The sequence below is a fragment of the Natator depressus genome, chromosome 6 (assembly GCF_965152275.1).
Source record: "Natator depressus isolate rNatDep1 chromosome 6, rNatDep2.hap1, whole genome shotgun sequence".
Taxonomy (NCBI): Eukaryota; Metazoa; Chordata; order Testudines; family Cheloniidae; genus Natator; species Natator depressus.
The window spans coordinates 49,979,882-49,994,795 of record NC_134239.1 but is presented as its reverse complement, the minus strand read 5'-3'; the positions used below and the strand labels follow the sequence as shown (position 1 = coordinate 49,994,795).

Sequence of the window (14,914 nt, the reverse complement as noted above, 5' to 3'; positions counted from 1 at the left end):
AGTTTCGGTACAAGAAGAGAGTATATAAGCAATTAAATCTTGATGAAAAACAGCTGGCCAAGCTTCAAACAAAGGTATGTCCAATTTACTGGTGATAAGGGAGAGCATCCATTTTCTGAAAGATAGTATCTGGCGGGAAAAGTACTAACATCAGATGCACAATGGCCCTCTGATTAGAATCCTTTGATTCTAATGACAGTCTAAAAAATACATACAGAGTGCAGCCTGGATAGTTCTAGCATTGAATTTGCAGATCTCTGTTCATGTGAATAGTCCCACTGAAGTCAAGGAACTGCTTATGTGAGTAAAGCCTGAAGGACTTGGATTTTACATTCAATAAACCAGGGATTCTCAGACTTCTTCTTGTAGACCACATCTAAACAGAAGTTGTCTTGTGGATGCCTCTCCTCCCACAACTGACTGGAGAATGTGAAGCATCTTTGCAACAACTAAGGCAATTGCTTAAGTGGAAAAGTAATATTTAGAAAAGTATGTAATTTAGCACTGGAAAATTAGGGGGAGATCTGCTTCGGGTGACCAGCTGAGCAGTCTGCAGACCACCAGTAAACGTCCATGAGTGGCTAGTGGTCCAGTGACTACAATTTGAGAATTTTTCTAACAGTATATTTCCTATGTTTGACTTTGCCATAAATTTACAAGTAATTTTATATGAACTTTATATAAACCCAGCAAGTTTTCAGTACATCACCAGTTTTATAAATACTGACATACATATCTTCAGAGACCCTTACAGGTCGGATTAATTATGATCTCCATCTTATCAGTCTGATTTCTTTATGAATAGGACTTCTAGTAATTTTTTTCCTGAATGTTGTAAGCAGCATATTCTTGTTTTTAATTTTGACCATTGCATTCCATAGAATCTATGCTCTGATTGAGTACCATTTTAGGGCCAGAGATCCTCAACAAGTGTAAATTGGCACTGTTCTATTAAGGTCAATGGAGCTATGGAGATTATACCAGCTGAAGACCTTAGTCGTAACTGGAATATTCTTCGTACGATCTGAGGACTTTTCAGTCGTCACTCTTTCTTTCAGGCTAATTTGAGAAAGTTTATGGATCATGTTCACCATCTCTCAGTGGAAAAAATCACAAAGATGTTGGATCGGGGACTGGACCCCAACTACCATGACCTAGAGAGTGGAGGTAAGAGATTAATAAAATCAATGCATAAAGTGGTACACATTCTGGTTTTACTGTATAAACAAAACCAAATTCTACCCGCTGAATCTATTGCCCTTTAAAGGCTCGGTCTTAGCAAAACCTATAGTTCCAATATATGAAGGAGGTAAGTTGATAGTTTATGCTATTCCTAAGGCAGTGTTTCATCTGTTTTATACTTAAAATCTAACAATTAAAATATTTTTGAAATATTTGTAAATACTTTTTTTGGTTAAAGTTGCTTGTATTTTTCTCACACATTATATTCTTTTTGTCTTTAGAAACTCCTCTAACTTTGGCAGCTCAGCATGATAATACTGTAGAAGTGATTAAAACTCTGAAAAATGGAGGGGCACATTTAGATTTCAGAGCCAAAGATGGAATGACAGCTCTGCACAAAGCAGCTAGAGCCAAGAACCAAGTAACCCTCAAGGTAAATTCTCTCAGAGCCACATTATGCATTATTTTATACAGAACAATATATAAAGGAAAATGCTTTGGAGTTAATTATCATATTGTCCTTAATGGATCTTTTAATTTGTGGTTGCTTAAGTATTTACCCTAGGCTTTTGACTTTCAGGATTTGCATTCAACAAAGGGCCCTTTCATTTCAGAAGTGTCTGTTTCACCATCACTTCTGAAACATAATTTATGTTAACACTAGAGATCTTACAGTGGCACATCTGTATCAATGCAGTTGCGCCGCTGTAAGATCCCTCATGTAACCGCTCTATGCTGATGAGAGAGAGCTCTCTGGTCGACATAATTTAACCACCCGCAATGAGCGTTGGTAACTACGTGGCAGGAGAAGCTCTCCCACTGACATAGCGCTGTGCACACTATCACTTATGCTGGTGAAACTTGTGTCTCTGAGGGGTGTGTTTTTTTCACCCCGAGTGATATAAATTTTGCTGACATAAGTGGTAGTGTAGACATGGCCTTAACCTTGTGCACTGATAAATAGGGTAAGATCTGTCTGCAGGAAATGCTGTTTATCTGTCTTTGAAAGTGAATGCCAATAGCATGAATCATACATTTTATCTTTTTAATACTGGCCCCTTTGTTTTTTCGTCCTGCTCTAACTGGTATTGTTGATTATTTTGACATTCTAGATTAAATCTTGTGTTTATGAAATTCCATTACTTCCTTCTGGACATGATTTCAAATTACACAATGTTTTTGGTAAGGCACGCTGCAATTGAAGAGTGGCCAAAAGCCACAACTTTATTCAAACACCCAATTTTTCAACTCGATAGCAGGATGGGTAGTGGGCAGTCTTTGCTACTCATTCTGTCACCTGCAGACCCCCTGAATACCAACTCTAGGACTTCACAGAGTGCACCAATTGCCTGAATTACCATGGACCTTCGGCACTGTGCCACAGCTCTTCTGAGGCTGTCTGTACTTCAGCCCGTTCAGCCAGCTTGTAGGACAGGAACAAAAAATGCCACCTCCTAAACAGCACTTTGGAAAGGTGTAAATATGCAGAGAGCCCTTCGGTTATTTGTTCAGACATGTTCACCATTTATATTACCTGTAGACCCTTTTAGAGCTTGGAGCATCTCCTAACTACAAGGACAGCTGTGGATTGACACCACTATACCACACCGCGGTAGTAGGAGGAGACCCTTATTGTTGTGAACTTTTACTTCATGAACATGCTACAGTCAGCTGCAAAGACGAAAATGGATGGCAAGAGATTCATCAGGTATGAAAGATTACTCTTCATTAGATTTTATATCTACAGCTGCGGGACTGTGAGGTCAGGAAATATGCCTGCTCAACAGATCGCTTTTCCAGGATTTTGCGTATTGTGTGGGACTCTGTAAAATCTTTTATTGGAAGGTATTTAATTTATATATGCAGGGATTTCTTTTTCTTTTGTTTTGTTTAGTACCATGGAATTTGCTGTTAGTGAAGTGAATATCCTGTCTACTAGAGTTTTGCAGTAGTCAAGCTTCACAGTTTCTATGGACATAGTTGCACAAATTACTGCTCCAGCTGGCTGGTATTGCACATCCCTTTAGTGGACTCTTGGAAGTCTGCATTGAAGCATTCTGTTAGGCATGCCCCACTGCAAAAATATTGCCAGATCTTTCCTTTTCAGATGCCACTTTCTATTTTCTTGGTCATGCTGCTTGTTCCTTTATACCAGAAATATCTTGACCTTAGTTATTGGTGGTAATATAATGAATATGTGGACACAAGTCCTGAATCTGGAATCCTTTAGTGTGCTGTACCGAAGGATGTTTCTCACCAGTTCGCTCTAACCAGTTCAAAATTTGAGTTTTGCTTCCTCTCTTCTAGATAAAAAGTTTCAAGTGACATTTCCCATTTCTCCATAACTGGGTCTCCCTGACTGCTGTGCTCAAGTAGTGTTCAATATTTGGTAGGTAGATACATTTGCTGTCACCTGGTCCACATAAGAGAGTGATTTAGGGCCTTGTTTAATCTCAGTATGCCCTAGGGTGATCTCTTGAGCTAGACAATGGTGTACCATGATTATTTTTCAGGTGTAGCTTGTTCAGCTTTGCAACAACAACCAGGAGTCTTTCTTTGGGAAATGATAGGCATCCTGTCTCTGTATTCCAGAAGCCTGTGTATCTCTTTCTTCATAGAAATCCATATGATTTGGTAAGATGCTTTTTGTCTGAGACTTGTTTTTTCTTAGGCCTCTTCTCCTATGTGTTCTTCTAATAGGTCTGAATTTCCTCTAAGACCTTCAAATAAGGGATTTAGCAGCAGTGTGCTTAAAGTACATGAAATGAAGCAGTGGGTTGTGGCATTCTAAGTGCAGTCACTGTATTAAGAGAAGGAGGTATGTAGCTTACAGGAGATCAGCATAAAACCGATAACATCTGGCATTGCTGGTGTTTCCCTGTAGGAGGGTCTAGTCTCTAGGCCAGTGGCTCTCAAACTTCATTGCACCATGGCCCTCTTCTGACAACAAAAATTACTACACGACCCCAGGAGGGCGGACCGAAGACTGAGCCATCCCAAATCCCCTGACCCTGGGTGGGGGGTCCGAAGCCCAAACCCAAGGGCTTTAGCCCCAGGCGGGGCCGGGCTGTAACCTGAGCCCTGCCACCCAGGGCTGAAGCCCTCGGTCTCAGGCCCTGGGTAGTGGGCCTCGGTCTTGGGCCCCGGGTGGTGGGCCTCCAGCTTGGGCCCTGGACCCCAGGAAGTCTAACATCAGCCCCAACGACCCCATTAAGATGGGGTCATGACCCACTTTGGGGTCCTGACCCACAGTTTGAGAACCACTGCTCTAGGCAAAAGGATTGGAAGGATTGCTGCACACAGATTGTGTTATGGCATCAGATATTGGGTCATTTTATATCGTTAAAGTTGTGAGACAAGAAACAAAGGAAGCTCTGTGTGTGTGGGCGCATGTGTGCACGCGCAAAAACTATAGCAAAAATTTCTTTCCTCAGTATACTCTGGAACTTGGATGAAGTGCTGTAAACGGTACATAGGCCTTTTGTTGAACCTCTCCACAGGGCTGAATTTCACACTTGATACCTGATTCTCTGAGTTCTTGAGCATATTTACCTCTCACTGAGATTAATTGGATCTGATGGCACTCACCACCTTGCCAGTTTGGACTCTTGGAAGGTTTAGATGCAGAATTACCAGTGGCCTGGCGATAACGTTTTGGAGAGAATTACAGTTAAAAAAAGGCAGTAAGATTTCCATGGAAATGTATCAGAGATACTGTAGAAGCCTCTTCTGATATGCATCAGAAGCATCTCAGTACACTAGTATATTTGAAAATTCCAGCAGTTTCCCTTGTTTGGTGCAATTATTTTCTCAGTCTGTCTTCTGTGTGGATTAGTTTCTTGGTTACTGCTAAAATGAATTGGTCTGGTATATCTGCCTATGTGTTCGTGGGCAAATATCCTAGGATTTCAAATCAAGTTTTCTGACCTAAGAAGGATGCCCACTTTTCCTTCATCATAGTTTTCTTAGTACACAATTCTTTTCTTAGTAGGAGGTGCGTATGAGTTGCAACGTTTGGACTTGGATCAAAGCTTTTTCAGTGTTCCAGGGTGTTCGTATCTTGGTTATTTGTTTGGGTCCATTTCTATTAGGAAGTAAGTAAAAGGGGTTTAATCACCATTATAGTTGGTTTGGGGGGTGTGTGAATTGGAGGTAGGTCAGCGTTTCTTTAATTCCCTCAGAAGTCTAGGTGACAGTGATGGAGAGGAACTTTTCTTTCAAAGAATGGTCTCACCTGCAATCTCTGGAAGTACAAAGAAGAATCCTCTCTGTATGAAAACCCAACTTAATACATTTATAGTAATTATTTCTCTCACTGAAAAGGGGCTGTGTTGTCCAAAACCATCTTCTTGGATTTAATCCTAGATAAATCAAGGAAGTTTAAATCTGGATTATGGGTTAATTGAGCAATCCATGCTCAGAAAGCAAGAATGTCAGTACCCCTCTCTGACATGTGAAAGATGGCAGTATAAAGCTATCCCATCTATTATCATTTCTGAGAGATGTGAAGTAGGATAGTAAAGAAGTCATTAATCACAGCTTGGTTTCTACTTATTTACTAGAACAGTCATTTAGGCCCAGATTCACAAAGGTATTAAGTACCTAATTTGGGCACCTAAGTCCCAGTTCCAGTAGCCACTGCAATCCACAAAACTGCTCAGCTGCCATCAAATCCTAAATTCACTTGGTGCGTAAATGTTCACTGTACAAGTTCCCTAGGCACCAATGTTTCTGCCTCTTTGCATGGGCACTACTGCCTCCCTCTCGTCATCGGGATACCTATCTCCTGCCTAAGCTCCAGCAGGATTCACAACCATGGGATGATAGGGGGGAATGCCTATCTCACCTGCAGGGCCTGATCCAGTAGGCATGCACTCAGTGCACCCACTGGATCAGACCCCATCAAAAACTGATTTGGTGCTGCCTCCCTTATATCTTTTAGTGGTAGAACACTCATCTGCAATGTGGGAAACCTAGGTTCAATTCCCTTCTCTGCCTGGTGGGGAGAAAGGATTTGCACTGGGGTCTCCCCCTCTCAGGTGAGTGCCCTAACTACTGGACTATGAGATATTCTGTTGTGGGACTGCCAAAGTCTCTCCTGTTGAAGATGTTCCACTTTAACTCACAATTACTATTTTAGTATTTATCCAGAGAGAGAGAGAGAGAGAGGTCCAGTCCTCTTGCTCCAATGACTAATTAATTATTTATGGAAAGTGGAATAGCTTCAACAGGAGAACTTGAGGCAGACCTACATCAGAATATCTGATAGCACAGTGGTTAGATCACTCTGCTAGGGGGTGGGTGGGAGACCCCTGTTCAAATCTTTTCTCCCCATCAGGCAGAGGGTGGAAACTGAACCTGGGTCTCTCACGTCCTGGCTGGGTGCTCTAACCACTGATCTAAAAGTTATAAGAGAGGTGGCATTTCCTCCTTCTCTTTTGTGTGGAGTTAAGAAGGTTCCTAACTCATCTTGCAAGAAACAGCATAGACACCTAAGCCACTCACTTCCAGGAGAGGGGTTCCCAGCTGTGGATTGCAAGCAGAGATAGGTGTCTCCTGAAGCCCAAACTTAAGCACCTAACTCTGTGAGAACGGTGCGGTTTAGCACATCTCTCTCATGAGCATTTCCCATTGGCTAGTTAAGGCTGCTCTCTGCCTAGCATGCTGGCTTTTGTGGATCACATTCTTAGGTGCCTATCTCTCCGCATACATTGTATAGGGAACCTATGCACCTAATTCAGGCTTTGTGGCTCCCATTTTAGTTCCAGTGATTTTTTAGGTGCCTAAAAGTTAGGCATCACAATGATGAACATTGTAACCCCCAATACTTTTGTGGATCTGGGCCCTAGTGATTAATTTTCACAGAACCCCGTAGAGGTAGTGTCATAGGCTGGGTGGCCTTTTAAGGGGAGATGGGCTAAGCCCTGCTTGTGATATAGCAACTATCCATCATTTGATCCTGATCTGACAGCTTAATTATCCTTAGAAACCCCAGCTGTGAAAGGGTCAGGGAAGACTACATAGAGAGAGGAGAGAACTCAGGAGAAAGGAAACCCACGAGACAGGAGATAGAGTTCTCACTCTCTCTGGGTAGAGCCTGCTGAAGGCAAGTTGAAGAGGACCCCAAGGATGGAGTTAGTCCCTGTTTTGGCTCCTGGAAAGGGGGAAAGGCCCATGGAGGCAGCACTGTGGGTCGGTGTTCCAGGGGAGGAACAAGGAGCTGGGAGGACCTAGGGAGAAGCCTGAGAGGTCTGGGAACCAGAGGAGAGGCTGTATTAACCACAGGCTCCTGGGAAACAGCACAACGGGTTTGGAGGTAGCAAGTAGCCCAGGGAAACAGCAGCACATCTAAAAGAACAGACCTAGCTGCTTAACATGGGGTCTCTGGGTCGGCAACCAGACCAGAGGGTGAGGCTGGGTTTCCTCTACTAGCCCTAAGGAAGGGCATAACCCTCTTCCCAGCACAAGGACTGTTGAGCTGAGGTGGGGAGGGGCTGAGGACTGACACCAGAGGGCAGGTTGAGGAGTAGCCTGAGAAGGGTGAAAGGATCTCTTCATTGGGACATTTAGACTTTTAGACTTACCTTTCAGTGTATAGTATATAGAGCAATATAAACAAGTTATTGTCTGTATGAAATTTTAGTTTATACTGATTCACAGATATTTAGGTCAGACGGGACCATTATGATCATCTAGTCTGACCTCCTGCACAACGCAGGCCACAGAATTTCACCCACCACTCCTGCAAAAAACCTCACACCTCACTGACTTTGTTAGTGCTTTTTATGTAGCCCTGTTGTAAAACTAGACAAATATCTAGATGAGATGATGTACTTAGTTGGACTTTTATTACCTCAGAAGAGGTCTGGATTAGACACAATTTAGCTGGAAGGATAAACTGTGGACAGAACAGGCAAATCACAGTGCCAAACAGCAGATCAACAGGGGGTGCTAGAGGCAAAGACTCCTGCACACCATTACGTGACATCAGAGGGAGCCACAGCAGTCCGTGGAAATACTTACAGGTCGGGTAGCATTATTAGCCTCATTTTACTGATTAGCAGACAGACACAAAGGGCTAAATTCAGCTCTAGCATGAACAGTCATATTTCCTGGTTGCTTAAATGGGAGCTGTCCCCTTGTTTCAGGGATGATTTTAGCCCAGAGATGGAGTGATTTGCCCAAGATCATGTAGTGAGTCAATAGAAAAATTGGGATTAGAAACCTGAGATTCCAACATTTTAGTCCTTTGCATGCCTGCACTGACGAGCTGGCTGACTATTGGAGATGCAGGCATCTGAATTCTGGAACTCAGTATCTGTCTCTTCTAATCTAAACTGTACTTGTGAACACAAATATACATTATCATTTTGAGTGATAGATTTGGGCATCCTATATGGCTGTTCCATTTGCTCCTTGGTGAATAATATCTTTCTGATGGCTTTTAGAATAAATCTTTCCTGTTCTATTTTCATTGAATCTGTTTTTTCCCTCTCTACTTGGGCAAATAATTCATAATGAGTAAACTATTTAACAAATATTGTCCCGTCCCCCCCTTCTGCTTGTGAATGGTCTGTGACCAGAGACAAGAATAATGGTCCACTAGTTAGGGCACTAGCCTGGGACTTGGAAAACCTGGCTTCACTCCCTGCTCTGCCATAGGATAACTGAGTGATGTGGGACAGGTTAATTATCCTCAGTTCCCCATCTGTAAAATGGGGATAATAGCACTTCCCTACCTCACAGGGAAGAGAATCAGTACATTAAAGATTCTGAGACATTTATGTACTATGGTAGTGGGAGCCAGATAAGTCACTAAGATTGATAGATAGAAATACTGATTTTTTTCCCCTCAGATTTATTCATTAATGAAAATTGTTCACCAGATTAATTCATGGTCTCATTCAATGAACAATTAATTCCACCTATTCAGTATTTGAAATTTGGGCAGTGTGTCTGGCCAAATAATTCACAGGTTTTCTCTCTTTGGATCAAAGTCAGACCCTCTGTATGCAGGACCTCTGCAGTTATTGTTGAATCTCAATCATCTTTTACTGAGTTATGTTTTGTAATGATTTTGACTCTTCTTTATATAATACATATTTCTGAAGTACACTCTTGTAGCTCTTGTGCTCACAGATCAGAGGAAGATACTCAGAAGGAAACAATGTTGTGAAAAATCATTGACTTACAATACTTTGGCTAATTTAATTCCCCAATATATCTTCACTCTTTAAAAGCAGTGTTCAGAAATCAGATCATCTTCAGTGCAATCTAGTGTCACCTTTCCAAAAAAAGCTTGATTTTCTACTCTAGTGTCTATAAACAGAAAATAAATGTTTTTCAGTCAAATATGCAGCATGCTAATTTATGGTCTCATGGTTTCTAATCATAATTTTTGCAGGTAAATGAATATTTTGTCTTGGTTCTGTTGTATATAGTTCCCACTGCATTAATAGGAGTAACAAGCACATGTTGGTAGGTACATAATTTGGAACTATTTATTTTATTGTATCTTAGACTGTCATCCTCCAAATTCTTAAGCACACGTTTAACTTTATGCACATAAGGACTCCCATTGATTTCCACTTTAATGTGCAAACTCGAGCACATGTATACGTTTTTTACAAGATCTGGGCCTTATGCGCCAATTAGGCCTCTATTGAAGCTAGTGGGAGTTTTTTCCATTGACTTCAATGGGAGGTGGATCAGACCCTTAACTTGCTCAATTTCATATTTACTATATCAAATATTATTGTCATTTCAAATCTTACTTCCATTTTAAAGTGGTTTTTTTTGGAGCCAACCCAGGCACCTAGTGTCAGCTGCTGTGCACAGCATCCAAGTGTGAGTCCTGAACCCTTCCTGTGGTAAACATAGCAACACTGCAGAGACAGCAGTCTCAGCTATTGGAGAAGGAAATGTGTCACTTGGTAATGACTGGCTTCATCAGATATAGAAGCACTCTCTTGGGAGGGCCAGAACTGTACCAAATGCAGCTGTACTGAAAGGAGGGTTATTACAAGGTGGACCTTAGGAGGGAGAAATAAAGGAGGGGAATGATGGAGGTGGTGTCTCTCGGTGTTCCTACTGGTACTCTAGAATCATACAGAATAACTGAGAATTAGGCCATAAGGATGTAGCATATTCTTGGATGAAGAAATGTGTAATTGGGATATTTACCCGATACAGTAAGACTATATAGTAATCAAAATGTTAAATTTATGTCTTTGTAGGCTTGCCGATACGGACATGTCCAGCATTTAGAACACTTACTTTTTTATGGAGCAGATATGGGAGCACAGAATGCCTCAGGAAATACAGCATTGCATATTTGTGCCCTTTATAACCAGGTTAGTTATCATTCTTCTATAGCTTTGTATTTCTGTGTCTTTTTTGGGAGTTTTTTTAAAAAAATCTTTCATGAAATGTACGAAGTAGAGTAGAACTGGAACTGAAATTTTCTTCCTGTGGAAAATCTTGCATTTATGAAACAATTTTCATTCCAAAGTGACTTCCACCACTTCACTGGTGTGACTTTCTTTAAAACATCATCAGCAAACATATACAGGAACTCCTCGCTTAAAGTCATCCTGATTAACGTTGTTACGTTGCTGATCAATTAGGGAACATGCGCGTTTAAAGTTGAGCAATGCTCCACTCTTACGTTATTTGGCTGCCTGCTTTCTCCACAGCAGGCAGCCTCCCTACGCTCCTCCTTGCCCCGCCTCCTGCCTGCAGCAATCAGCTGGCTTGCCGCGTTTAGGAGGCAGGAAGGAGGGGGTAGGAGTGAGGACTTGGCGAGCAGGCTCTCCCTCCCCTGCCTCCTGCCCACGGCAATCAGCTGGCTTGCAGCGTTCAGGAGGGAGGGAGGGGAAGGAGGAGCGAGGAAGCAGCCTGCAAAGTAAAGGAGGATGAGGTGTGGGGTGGAGAACAGGCGGGTAAAGGGTGGGGGCTTGAGGGAAGGGGTGGAGTGGGCGGGCTGAGGGTTGAGCCCCCCGCCCCTGGTGCTTGCCGAGTAGGGGAAGCTGCTTCTGCGCAAAGTGCTTCTCCTAGCCTACAGCATCTACAGCCTCCTTGCCTGCCTCATTGTCTCCAGTGACTTAATAGGATTTAAAGATGTTGTCCCCGCTATGAAGAAAGATATCCTCTGGTTGGCCAAGAAAGGTTTTGATGAGGTGGGAGAAGCTGATGTTACACAACTTCTGCAATCACACGGAGAAGAGCTAACCAATGAAGATCTGATGCAACTCGAGGTGACGAGAGCAATGGAAGAAGAGGGCCAAGAAGTAGAAGAACCAACCCATTGAAATTTGACTGCCACTTGTGAATTCCCCTGTAGGAAGTTAACTACCCTGCCCTCAGGCAGAGAAAAAAAAAAAACTCCAGCTGCTCACAGCTTAACAAAAAAAACCTCCCTGCTTTCCAAGCAGCCAAAAGGAAAAAAAAATGTCCTTTTAAAATCCTATTGTGCTTTCAAATGATTGAAGCTGGGTTACAAATCCTGAGTGATGACAATCCTACCAGAGAACGCAGCTCCAAAGTGATTAGGGGAGTTGGTCATCTAATGACTTGCTATAAAGAAATTTACCAAGAAAAAAAAAAAGGAAAGCAAAACAACAATCTCTAGATGTGTTTTTTTGAGTTCAGAAAGTTCAGCAAAGAGGAGCACCCGGACAATCCACCCTCTTCCACCCTCTAACTCCACCACCTCAACCAAGCTTCATACTCAGCAATGATTGTAGTATTAAATTGCTTGTTTAAAATTGTTTAAAATGTGTATAATGCCTTTTGTCTGGCAAAAAAAAATTTCCCTGGAACCTAACCCCCCCTATATACATTAATTCTTATGGGGAAATTGGATTCACTTAACATCTTTTCACTTAAAGTCGCATTTTTCAGGAACATAACTACAATGTTAAGTGAGGAGTTCCTGTATTTCTTGAATGGTTCACCCTTAGCTCTGAAGTTTATTGTAGTTAGCATTATGGAGGGATGATTGCTGGATGTCCGGGTCATAGCCAACTCCTCTTCTTCAGCAATTAAGGTTTGACCCTGGTACTGAGTATTGAGAATATTTGCAAGAAAATGAGCTGGAGATAGTGCTTGTCCCATTGTTTTTTTTAATGTTTGTAATTTAACTCTGTCATTGCATATTTCTCTTTTTAAGATCTCACTCAGTTCCTTCCAAATTTCAACAGCGTCAGCAATAAAAGAGCTATTTCCCTGCATTTTGTTCAAGGCTACAGAAATAGGCTTCAGGGTACTCAGCATGTGTTCAACATTTCTCTTAAGCCCAATGTTGAGAACTTTGGCTGTGACGGTGCCATCTATTTTTTTCACGATTTTGTTCACAAACTGTCATCAGATTAGGCCAGTTCTTGATACAGTGCTCAAAACAGTCCACTACTGAGTTCCATCGCATGTCTTGTGGGAGAGTTAGCTTGGTTCTTCCCACTTTTCTCAGAGCAGCTGCTGCAAAGTGGTTGTTACGGAAGTATTTTGCAATTTCAACAACATTAGCCTTTATTTCTGGAACACTGAAGTCTTTGGCTAGGAGGTGCATCAAATGAGCACTGCAACCATAGGTTATTAGCTTGAGACTCTCTTCACTCTCTTCTAAATTTCTTCTCATCTTCGATACTTTGCAGCAGTGTCTGTGACCAAGCTGCGTACTAGACATTTGAATTTTTTTTCACAGTTTGTTTAGCTTTTACTGCTACGTCTTGGAAGTATTCTGCTGTGTGTGCATTTTCTGATGTATCAATTGTTTCTGTAAGGAAGACATTCCCTTCTTCTGTTGTCACACAAGCACATACAACAGGAACACTGTGGACATTGCTCCACCCATCAAGACTCAGGTTAACAATTTTAGCCTCTAGATCTTTTGCACACTGCTCATTTTCTCTTTCATACACTTTATCCAGCAGTTTGCCTGCAACATCTGCTCTGTTGGGTAGACTGTATCCTGGTCTTAATGACTTAACCATGTTAATGAAGTGTGGGTTCTCAATCATACGGAAAGGAGAGTTTGTTGCATAAACAAACCGGGCAATTTTTTCATCCATTACCTCTTTTTGTAATCTGCTGGTTCTTATCACAAACTTATCTGTGGTTGTTTCTGGATGATGGAGTTTTTTTTCTTTTTGATATAGGTGATATACTGTGGCTATGTGACATACAGGATGTGACTGAAACGCTATCATTGGCAGATAACTCTGAAACTATAGAAAATGGTAGTGATCTTGAAGGTGGATAGTCTTCAGAATCCTGTATGTTGAGGATGGATTCTCATAAACAAAATAAGTCAATGCAGTTATTTAATTATTATTACCATACTGCTCGTTTAGTATTACTCATTGCATTCACTAACACTCAGTGCTACTTTTAAGGTGAAATTGTAAAAGGAAGATCTGCCTGTTTCAGCTCTTTATTTTTTTATCACAGCTGCATCTAAAATGATAGTACCACAGTGTAACAACTATATTTTTTGCTCAAACATGAGAATTCAAGTATAGTCCAGAAGGAAGACAGGCAAGAAAGAAGTATGAAATAAAAAAGTTTACCAACCTGAAGATCCTGCATGTTCAGACATGTTCTTTTCATCATCTTCAACGCAGCTTCCTCCTGAGAAGGCATGATGTTGTTTCATGCCGTCAACCAGGCCTTGCATTTCTTTGTTTCACTGTTTGCATTTTGCACGCATGCCTGTCTTACCCACAGGTAGAGGAACTTCATTAAAATATTCTCAAAATGGGTCTCTTTTATGGCCTGCTGCCATTATAGGTTTTCCCTTCTAGTGAGAGAATGGTATGGTATATCTCAAATCAATGAAGGCTATACTCAGAAAAACCTCAGGACTTCTGGACTGTGCTGCTCAAACAGTTTTACTTTTGTTTCTACTGCCTGTCCCTCCCTTCTCACATTTGCTCCAGACTTCTTCTCCTTGTCCAGATTTTTTCCGCCCCCAGCAATCTTCTACTCATTGAACTTTTTGAAACTTTGCACTTTTAGAGAGAGGTAAGGGATTGACTCTGTGTACACAAATTTGCAGACGGACAATAGGGTTGAGGTCTGTCATTTCTCATCTCCTTATATTATTTAGTTATTTAAAAACATTTTTGCTGTTAACAAGCATGTTATCTCTGGCGACACAAATCCACAGTTTGAGAACAGCAAAACTAAGCATCTCTGATGGTATCTTCTAGACTGAGCACTGAGTCCCATTGCGTAGATAGAACGATTAACCTAAATAATCTATACAGAAACCCCTGGAGCCCCATAAAATTGGGTCCCTAATCCATGAACTACTGAAACTCATTTACAAAACTTTTCTTAAACATTACATGAATATATTGTCCCATACTATAGAATCAGAATTTATAATCCCTATTCCATGATGAGATATCTTTGAGCTATAATGTATCTTAATTAAAACTATCTTTAAATAGGTTTAAGAGTAGCAGCCGTGTTAGTCTGTATCCGCAAAAAGAACAGGAGTACTTGTGGCACCTTAGAGACTAACAAATTTATTAGAGCATAAGCTTTCTTGGGCTACAGCCCACTTTATTGGATGCATAGAATGGAACATATAGTAAGAAGATATATATATACATACAGAGAAGGTGGAAGTTGCCATACAAATTGTGAGAGACTAATTAATTAAGATAGGTTTTTTTCCTCAAAAAGCATTTTATCAAAAAAAAATCCGATTTAAATCTGATTTTTTTTA

General features: G+C 41.3%; 1 protein-coding gene across 2 annotated transcripts in view; it reads left to right on the top strand.

Moving 5' to 3' along the window:
• Window positions 1-14,914, top strand: part of SHANK2 (SH3 and multiple ankyrin repeat domains 2) — a 615,311-nt gene that overhangs the window by 120,830 nt on the left and 479,567 nt on the right. For both annotated transcript variants that reach the window (XM_074955235.1, XM_074955234.1), the window contains 5 exons: window positions 3-74; window positions 1,059-1,167; window positions 1,464-1,615; window positions 2,723-2,890; window positions 10,419-10,535. In XM_074955235.1, the coding sequence (XP_074811336.1) occupies window positions 3-74; window positions 1,059-1,167; window positions 1,464-1,615; window positions 2,723-2,890; window positions 10,419-10,535 (618 nt within the window). The remainder of the gene's footprint in view (window positions 1-2; window positions 75-1,058; window positions 1,168-1,463; window positions 1,616-2,722; window positions 2,891-10,418; window positions 10,536-14,914) is intronic.